The sequence below is a fragment of the Poecilia reticulata genome, linkage group LG7 (genome assembly GCF_000633615.1).
Source record: "Poecilia reticulata strain Guanapo linkage group LG7, Guppy_female_1.0+MT, whole genome shotgun sequence".
Classification (NCBI taxonomy): Eukaryota; Metazoa; Chordata; class Actinopteri; order Cyprinodontiformes; family Poeciliidae; genus Poecilia; species Poecilia reticulata.
Window position 1 is genome coordinate 27,252,874 of NC_024337.1, and position 9,657 is coordinate 27,262,530.

At 40.4% G+C, this 9,657-nt stretch overlaps 1 protein-coding gene across 1 annotated transcript; it reads left to right on the plus strand.

The window, feature by feature from the left end:
* Positions 1-214: 214 nt before the first annotated feature.
* slc26a10 (solute carrier family 26 member 10) lies at positions 215-7,487 on the plus strand. The gene is made up of 18 exons (XM_008413654.2): positions 215-725; positions 1,568-1,678; positions 2,214-2,371; positions 2,482-2,646; positions 2,753-2,905; positions 2,995-3,077; positions 3,166-3,313; positions 3,413-3,526; positions 4,752-4,829; positions 4,914-5,009; positions 5,269-5,375; positions 5,871-5,940; positions 6,141-6,323; positions 6,433-6,487; positions 6,571-6,659; positions 6,730-6,784; positions 6,888-6,994; positions 7,076-7,487. The coding sequence occupies exons 1-18, from the start codon at positions 461-463 to the stop codon at positions 7,112-7,114; spliced, it is 2,076 nt and encodes a 691-aa protein (XP_008411876.1). The 5' UTR covers positions 215-460; the 3' UTR covers positions 7,115-7,487.
* Positions 7,488-9,657: the final 2,170 nt, after the last annotated feature.

The following is a 9,657-nucleotide window of genomic DNA, read 5'->3' on the forward strand; positions in this document are numbered from 1 at the left end:
ATACAACTTTGATCTTTTTGGCGTCTCACAGTCCTACACAATGTCTCAACTGTGCCTGCTCTGGGCTTGTACCCACCACTTAGCTGTGCATTGGAAAGTGTGCGTGTGGGAGTGTGTTTGACTTTTTCTCCTGGATGATAAAAAAAAAAAAAAAAAAAATACCTTTAGCAGTAGGACCCAGAGAATCTCTGCAGGCAAAATTGAACGGGTACACCTTTATGCTGTCCGAGGCAGGGGGCCAAGATGAGGAAAAAAAGTTGGTCAGTACTGTAACAAAACAAAAAAAACAAAAAAAAAAAGTTGAGCTTTCTGCCTTGTCATTGGCTGAGAAGAATCTGACAGGAAAATGCAATGGCTCCTAGAGTGAGGACAGTCTGCTCTTATATTTATCGCAACTTAAAATACACACCTTGACTAATTCAGCCGCAGCGTCTGAAGGGAAAACCCTCCTCAGCTCGACATGAGCTCTTCCGTGGCTGTATACAGGAACATTTACACGGAGGACCGCTTCAAGCAGGCCTACGGCTCCGATGACAACGCGTCTGGGAGTCTGCGGCTGCGGGAGAAACTGGCCGGGAAGTGCAGGTGTTCAAGGCGAGCCTGTCTTCACCTGCTCAGTGAGAGAGTCCCGCTTTTCAGCTGGCTGCCGAGGTACAGACTGAGGAAATGGATAGTAGGAGACGCTATCGCTGGGCTGACTGTTGGTATTCTTCATATTCCTCAAGGTATGTGCAATCTACTTAATATAATAATAATAATAATAATAATAATAATAATAATAATAATAATAATAATACTTGTGTATTAGTATGAGAATAATATTAGCGGTATAAATATTTATTAAATATATTTATTTAGAATTACTCAGACTTTTCCCTCCATCTCTCATTTTCGGACTCTGTCCTTATAAGTATCACTGCTGGTCAAAATAAATATATTATGAAACTAATAATTAAGTTGATAAAATAGTTAAGAGGAAGTTATCCAATACAAGATGTTCCTCATCCAAGTCTATTAGTCTTATTTACAGCAAAACGAGTCACTTTTAGGATCACATATGTAACCCTGTCTTTAACAAAAAAAACTCTTGCATGATGACATGGAGTCAACTTGACCTGTGGACCACAACAAAAATAAACAAACAATGACCCCAGGCTGCTTATGGAGTAGTTTTCAACTTATGAAAATGTATTTAATGTGCGCATGTGTTGAATTTGTGAGTTTCAGCCATAACTCTGTGATACACAGTGTTATCCTGGTTTGAACTTGTTCATCTGCTCTGCAATTGTCATAATTTTGACCTCATCTCAGCCATGTTTTACAGAAAGCTCTATTCAAATGTATATTGTTACTCTCATAACTCCTTTATGATCACCCTTTGGACTGTTATGATAATCCAGCAGCAAATGTGTAATGCATGTGCTTACTTTGAAATTTCACCTTAGACTGTGCACTTTTTTTTTAAACTATCATGTACTTACTTTGATTTAATACGGAAGTGGTGACATTAAAAATTGGACAAATGAAATGTTCTTAAAATTTGATTTATTTACTTTTTTCCAAACAGGTATGGCCTTTGCTTTGCTAACGTCCGTGGCTCCAATTTTTGGCCTCTACACCTCCTTCTTCCCAGTCGTCCTGTATATGATTTTTGGCACTGGCCGCCATGTGTCCACAGGTAAAATCTCTGTCTACCTTTTATGCTTTGCTAAAGTCCCTGTTGAACTTTTTCCACATTTTGTAACATTACAACCACAAACCTACACAATATTTTATTAGAATTTTTTTTCTAATTGACAAAGCAGTGGTTAACTCTTTTTTTGTTTAAGTTAACACTGCTTTAAGATTCTCCACAACTTCATCCCTGACCTGCTGTGTTCTTTGACCTTTGACCTTAGTGACGCTCGTTTTCAGTGATGTTGTCTAACCCAAACATTTTGTTTGTTCTACCTCTTAAATGTGAGGACACTGGTGTCCTCATGGACCCATTGAGTAGCATGTTTGGAGGTGATGGTTAAGGGGTTAATGAATACATTTAGAGACAATATTTTTAGAATACTATTTTTAAAAATCCTTTCACACTTCAACTATGCGATACCATATGTTTGTCAATTATAAAAATTCTAATAAATAGCATCCACGTTTTCACTTGCAACATAAGAAAATGTGATGAAGGTCAATTGGCATTTGCTGAGAAGACTTTGTCTTCACAGGTACCTTTGCTGTAGTGAGTCTGATGACCGGTTCTGTGGTGGAGAAGCTGGTTCCGACTCCTCTGGCCTTCAACTCCAGCTCACCTGAAGCAGCAAACTTTGAGGCCCAGCGGATTGGAGTGGCTTCTGCTGTAGCACTGCTCTCAGGAATCGTCATGGTTTGTGAGACACAAACTGTGCTGCATTTTGCATCCCACGTCAACTCTTTGTCTTTGTGCGGATGCGGCTTGGTTACCTGTCTCTCATATTTTGTCCGGCTTCGTTCCAGCTCTGCATGTTTGGTCTTCAGCTTGGCTTCCTCTCCACCTATCTGTCAGAGCCGATTGTTAAGGCTTTCACCAGCGCCGCTGCCTTCCATGTCACCGTTTCACAGCTGCAAAGCATGCTGGGCCTGAGACTCCCTCGCCACACTGGGACCTTCTCTCTCTTCAAGGTGATCTGTGTTTCTTATTCTCATATTGTTCCAGAAAAAAAACAACAAAAAAACAAATGCAAATAAGCAAAGAGGTTTCAAGTTCATCACTTCTTTGTGGGCTCAGACTTTAGCCTCAGTGTTGGAGAACCTTCGTCACACCAACGTGGCTGAGCTGCTGATCTCTGTGGTCTGTCTGGCTGTACTGGTCCCAGTTAAGGAGATCAACACCCGTTACCGGCACCACTTGCGCACACCCATCCCTGTGGAGATCCTCACGGTCAGTCAGCTGGCTTCTAATGGATAAGACTCGTTACTTACATTACAATGAGCAAGTATTAATTTATGACTTTATGTTCTGCTCTTCAGGTGATTATCGCTACATGTGTAGCCTATTTCTCCTCGCTAGATTCCAGTTACAGCATCGAGATAGTTGGCCATATTCCTGCTGGGTAAAACTTTAAATGACAAAAAATAAATAAATAAATCTTGCAAGCCTTTTAATTTGAAATAAAATCAAAACACATTCTCTATGTTTAGATTCCCAAAGCCACAGTTGCCTGCTTTCAGCACTTTTCCCGCCATTGCTGGAGACACGATTGCCATAACTTTTGTTGGATACGCTGTTTCTGTCTCACTGGCGATGATTTATGCTGACAAACATGGATATTCTATACATCCTAACCAGGTAGAACCCATGAATGATATACCTGCTTCCTGAGCCATTTGCTCTGAACCCGACCAATCTGTGAGCACTGCGTTGAATCAGCGTATTTTTGTTTTTCAGGAGCTGCTAGCTCATGGGATCTCCAACACCGTGTCCTCGTTTTTCACTTGTTTCCCCAGCTCAGCCACTCTGGCCACCACCAACATCTTGGAGAGCGCTGGAGGATACACACAGGTATGGGCTGCAATCATAACCGTAACAGCACTGTTGTTTTTTTCACATCTGGACTGAGGTCCGTTGGTCCAGGACAGATGAGTTACACTAAAAGGATAATACTGTGTTTGATTCCTTCTATGCTAACAACTATTTTTAAATGAAAACCCTGCTTTGAACAGCTAATAAATATATTAGCACATAATCAGAAAAAAGTGAAATTTATTTATCGATGCATTACACACAGCGATGGATCCAAACATCTCAACAGAAAGTTAAGTGGAATAAAAAAGTGAAGCTAGAGAGATGCACAAGCAAGATATAATTGTAAAGCCGTGGATATTCAGGAGTTTGGGAGACACAGATGGAGTCAGTTCTTCAAGAGTAACACACTCAGTCATGTTATTTTATATTAAAAAAAAAATGTTAAAACTGTTACCATGTCTTGGCAACAAAATATGAGACAGATCATTTGTGAAGAGATGGAGTTCTTATGGCTCCTCTCAGTGGTCCTACAGCCATTTGCAGAAATACACTACAATACTACTGCTCAGAAACAACCAATCAGAGCCAGGAAGAAGGTCTTAGGAATGTCAATCGTGCTCGTGTACGAGCTGCTTACGTCCTTTTGTAACCTTCCCCCGTTCGGCATGTGCAGTCACTCAAGCTCAAGTTTACAGATCAGCTGCAATCGCAATGCTAATGGTGGAGAAACAATTGAACATCACATTAAACACGGTCATTTCTAAAGTTCTGGGCATGCTCCACTGCAGAGAGCAAAGGGGGTGGGGAGACCTGTAAGGTGTGCTTGTTCAAATGTTCAGGCTTAGAACTCCCTACTGCAGCATTAACATGGACTAAAACTGTGTTTTTATTTTATTTGTATGTATCTTTTTAATCCAGTGGTGTCCATTTTTGACACTTATCAAACTGAAAATTGGTGAAGACATGCAGGAAAGATCTTGAATTTGGAAGTTCAACATGGGACAACAGTGTGAAAGATCATTAGCCTCATGTATGAATCACTACTGCTATACTGTGAGCCGTCCATGAACCAGAGACAACATCAGAAGAGTCTCACCTGGACTAGGGGGAAAAAAAAAAAAGACCTGGTTGTTTCTCATTGGTCCAAAGTCGTCATCTGAGATGAATATAAATTTTGCACTTGTTTAGACAATCAAGATCCAAGAATCCAGAGCACATACAATAACTTTAATCACACATTTATATGTGCGTGTCCTTGCAGCTCTCAGGCCTTTTCACCAGTCTGGTTGTATTGATCGTCCTGCTGCTGATCGGACCCCTGTTCTACTTCCTGCCTAAGGTGTGCTCTCGTGACTGTCTCTGTACATGAAGAAAAAGGAAGGAGGATATCTCCACTTACCTTCCCTTTTGTCTCTCCCCGCAGGCTGTGCTGGCATGCATCAATGTTACCAGCCTGAGGCAAATGTTCTTGCAGTTCCGAGACTTACCCGAGCTTTGGAGGATCAGCAAGCTAGACTTTGTAAGACTGCTTAATAGATATTTTTGTTCAGAAAAAAAAGGAGAAAGAAAACAGATGGTTTAATACTGTAGCTTGTTTGGCTGCTGGCAAACTAGTGGGCACATCTTTTACTGCAACGTCTTCAGATTTTTTGAGTCAAGTATCTTTACAGAATATGTGTTCAATAATTATGTTTTTTTTAAATTAATCAAGTTGTATTTACTTAAATGTGTTAAATTTGATCTGCTAAGCTTCGTGGCGATGTTATCTCTGTCTTTAGATGGTTTGGGTCGTAACCTGGCTGTCTGTGGTGGTACTGAACGTGGACCTTGGCCTGGCCATCGGCGTGGTCTTCTCCATGATGACCGTCATCTGTCGAACACAAAGGTGCGGTCATTGTTAATTCCAGGAACTGAGGCTCAGTGCTTGTTTCTGCCATGCTAGAACTACAACCTCCCAGGTGTTTTGTTGAGATTTTCCATGTTGCTCAAGTTACGCATGACCATTTTTTCCCCCCACAAATTACTATCTGGAATAACATGAAATGCTTTTCTATTGAGCACCTTTATTATGAATCTCCCAAAATAAAGTCCAGTTCAAGCAGCTGCCTCCAGAAATCACCCAGTAAATAGAGTCCACTTGTGTGCAAGGTTAGGTTATAAAGCGATATACCAAGCTTTGAAATTTTGTACAAAAAAAGGGTAAAACATGGCCGCCCACCTAAACTGGAAAAAGAAGGAGATGGCACCACTGAAGGAGATTCAAAAATCCACAGCACAACCATAAGAAGTCCCTTTAAAGCTGCGACAAACTGAAAAAGTCGTATGAGTGTGAATACATAAACCTGACACATAAGTAAACAGATGATCGATGCTTCAACAGGGCTGATTGCTCAGTTCTTGGGCGGGCGAGCAACACAGAAATATACAGACCTCTGGAGAACCACAGCAAGGTGAGTAGCGCTTGTAATTCTTTCACTTGTTGCAAATGTACAGCGCACTTAAAGTTAAGGTGTCCGTGTCTGAAAAAAAATCCATTAGAGGAAAGAATTCCAGCACCATGACCCTTAATCTGAGAGACGATCGAATGGGATTTTATCGAAACAATAAAGATGAGACATTGTTCTTATTTTTATTTTTATTTTTTATCCAGTGTTATGAAGTGCCCGGCGTGAAAATCTTGACATACAACGGGCCCATCTACTATGGCAATCGCAGCTTCTTCAGGGAGAAAATGAGCAGGGTGTTGGGCCTGACGCCCGAAGAGATCCGCAGTCGGGAAAAGGCCAGGAAAGCTTTGGAGAAGCGAGAGAGAGAGGCCTCTGTCAGCACTGTGGTATGAGTCATCACTAACCATTTGTTGGGACTAATGCAACATATTTGTAAACTATAAAATGTAACTTAATTCAGCCGTCTTCGTGTTTTCTCCCTATGCTGTTGTTTAGGACAGAGGCATAGCAAACACGTCGTTCTCTTTGGTAAATGAGTTCTTTGAATCAGGTTCGTAGCTGCTTTGTGAAATCACTGAGTTTGGATGTTCTCACACAGCAGACATTATGAAACTGCGTGTTTTCACCCTGCAGAAACACCAGAGAAAGAGGTCCAGGCCGTGCTAATTGATTGCAGCAGAGTCATATTTGTTGATGTTGCTGGAGCGAGGCTCTTCACACAGGTCAGCCTTCAACAAAAGGACAGGGCTTCCCCTCGTGATCTGGTCACGTCATGTGATTTTCTTCCTGCAGATGTGCACCGAGTGCCAGAAAGCCGGAGTTCATGTCTATTTGGCAAATTGCAATGGTAAACCTTTTTGATGTCAGATATTTCTCTCATATATTTTTTTTCCTGTTATGCTACAGTGTAGGTAGGGTTAAATGTGTGTGGATTTCTCTTGTTCCTTTAGAGAGTGTCTTAAAGATCTTGACATCAAGCGGCCTGATGAGTCACATGAATCCTCAGCATATTTTCGTCACCGTTCACGATGCCGTAATGTACATCCAGCAACAGAAGGTGCGAATCGTAATCGCTTTCAACATAAGCAGAGAATAAGTTATTTTCACATTTGAATAACAATGTTGTCCTCTGCCATAGGAAAAACCTCCAGAGAACACCACAACAGTTTGGGTATGAACCGAGAGGCCAGTTTCTGTGACCTGAGACATCGGCTGGAGCACAAGAGCAGCTGGATCGGACTTTGCAGTAGGGGAGTAATTCAAAGACACGGTGGCCTGTTGTAGCAGCACTTAGTATTTTCAATGGTTACATTTCAGCATTGGCCGTTCTTCTTCAGATATCACACTCCCTGCTGGCACACTTAAATCCATCCTCGCTGGATTTAACTCAAGGAAATGCAGTTCCTCAACACTGTGCAGCTCTTCTGGACTTTCTCTTCTTTAACATTTCATTTTTACATTCATATGTATTCTGTATTTTGGCATTGTAATATTTATATGTATTTGTAATGTTAGCTACCTGTATGTAATAAAATACCAAGCGCACTGAAGAATTTGTTCTATGTCGTTAATCGTCAGCGGCTGGTCCAAGACGTTGCTGCCCGTCTGCTTATAGGTAACAAACAACGCGAGGACATTTCGGTACCTCCACATTGCACTGGATGCATGTATGTGTTTTGGGATGGATTTTTATTTTGGTTTTTAAATGTTTAAGCAGTGTAGCACACCTCATTTATGTAACAGTTTTTACACAAGCATCCTCTCACACTCTACAATCTCACAATCTCCTTCTTATTTGAAGAATGGCTAATACTTTGAACGATTTTAAGGCCGTTTTAACAGCCCATCTTATAAACTTGGTTTGAATTCCAGTTCAGCAGTTGTCTGTTTTTTGTCTCTCTTTTTTTAAATTGGTCTTTTTTTTTATCTGTCCATTTTATTACAGGTGTTTTTATTGATCATGTTTTAAATTATGAATCTATTTGGTCACTCAGGGTAAAGTGTAAAATGCTCTAAAAAAATGTTGATTTATTTCCAGTAGCTTTGATGACATTACGATAACTGTGCAGAGTTCAATTGATGCTGACACCCCCGTGGTGACCCACGGTGGTGGCAACATCATGCCGTGGGCACGCTTCAGCAGGGACAGGGAACCCGGCCAGAAACGGTGGGAAGATGGATGGACTCAAATGCAGGACAATTCTGAAGAAAAGCCTGTGAGAGGCCTCAAAATACTTTGGTAGAGCTTACCCTTTTTAATGGGACAATAACCCCGAACATCGACAGAATTAAAGGGTCTGAGACTAAAACATATTCATGTGTTAGAAAGGGCTAGTCAAAGTCTGGACTTAAATCCACTTTAGAATCTATTTGCCCAGAAAAATGGGCAAAAAATTAATTGTCTCTATGTGAGAAGCTGAAAGAGTCACACACAGAATTGCAGAAAAATTAAGAAGCAGTATTCCCCCCCCCCCCCTTTTCATCCAGGGAATTGCAGAAAAAGGGAGGGTTCAATACAAATACACAAAACACTTCATATATGATCTTTGAATAACCATCAAGTAGCCAGTAATTGTTCTATCTCCACACAGGAATTACAGTCAATACATGATAAAAGGTGGATTTCTTCCTATATTTTGGGTGTCAAACTTTTTTTCCTCCCAGGGGATTAAAATGGAGGGTGGTGTGGAATGTGAAGCATGCCAACCTTGTCAAATTTTGAAGAGGGAAAAGGAGGTGTCTTTGTACGCACTCAGATAATAATAATGATTAAAAATATGCCTCGGATTTGAAAAATGAAGAAAAAAAAACCTGATTTGAATATGGAACAATGACAGGAGAGTTGTTTACCATCTGACAGACCAAAACAGAGTAATCATCCACAGAGTTGGTTCAGTGCGATTAAAGATACAAAGATACAGCGTACAAAGATTCACAAGAATCATATTTCTTTCCAACTATTATTTTCTTAAAAGTTGGTCGATTCATTTCAAAACCTTCCGTGATGAAAACTGCCTTTCTTGCCACGTTGCTGCCATCTGCTGGCCAATACATGACACTTTCACAACCCCGCTTAAACCTGGTACCTTGGCCTGATAAAACTACATCCAGTTTTGAGTTCAAAACCACGGTAAAAATAAAACAAATAAATAATTATGTCCTTGCTGTGTGTTTGATAACTAAGCTGATCACATTCTTTTTTTTTTTTTCTTCCTTTGGCATATTTTAAGTAATCCTCCCGACACTGTACCCGCTGGGGTTTTCCCTTTAAAGCTCAAGGAGTATTTCACTAATTGGCAGGAAGTAGTCCACTTCAATTAGGACATGATGCACGAGTATCTGGCCAAATGTTTAGTAAGCCAGATTCAACAGAAAGACCTACTAACGTGAACACACATGGAGAGGAATTTTAGAAAATAACCCTGCAAAATCCTCAACAAATCAAAGTCTTAAACAATGAAGACTTGAGTTGTCATTTAAATAAACTCTCACAGGCAACAACATCATATACTTCAAATTACCAAATGGCCTCATATGACGGGAGAAATTAAGATATTAGAATTGCAGCCAATGCTTTCTACCACAAAGTGACCAAATGGAAGCTGAAATAAGGAAATGTAATGCACGCATGTTGGTATTTATTAAATGTTCCTCCAGCCTATAACCAATTACTTACAAATAATTTATACAAATATACTGCAAGGTCATTTTTACCTGATC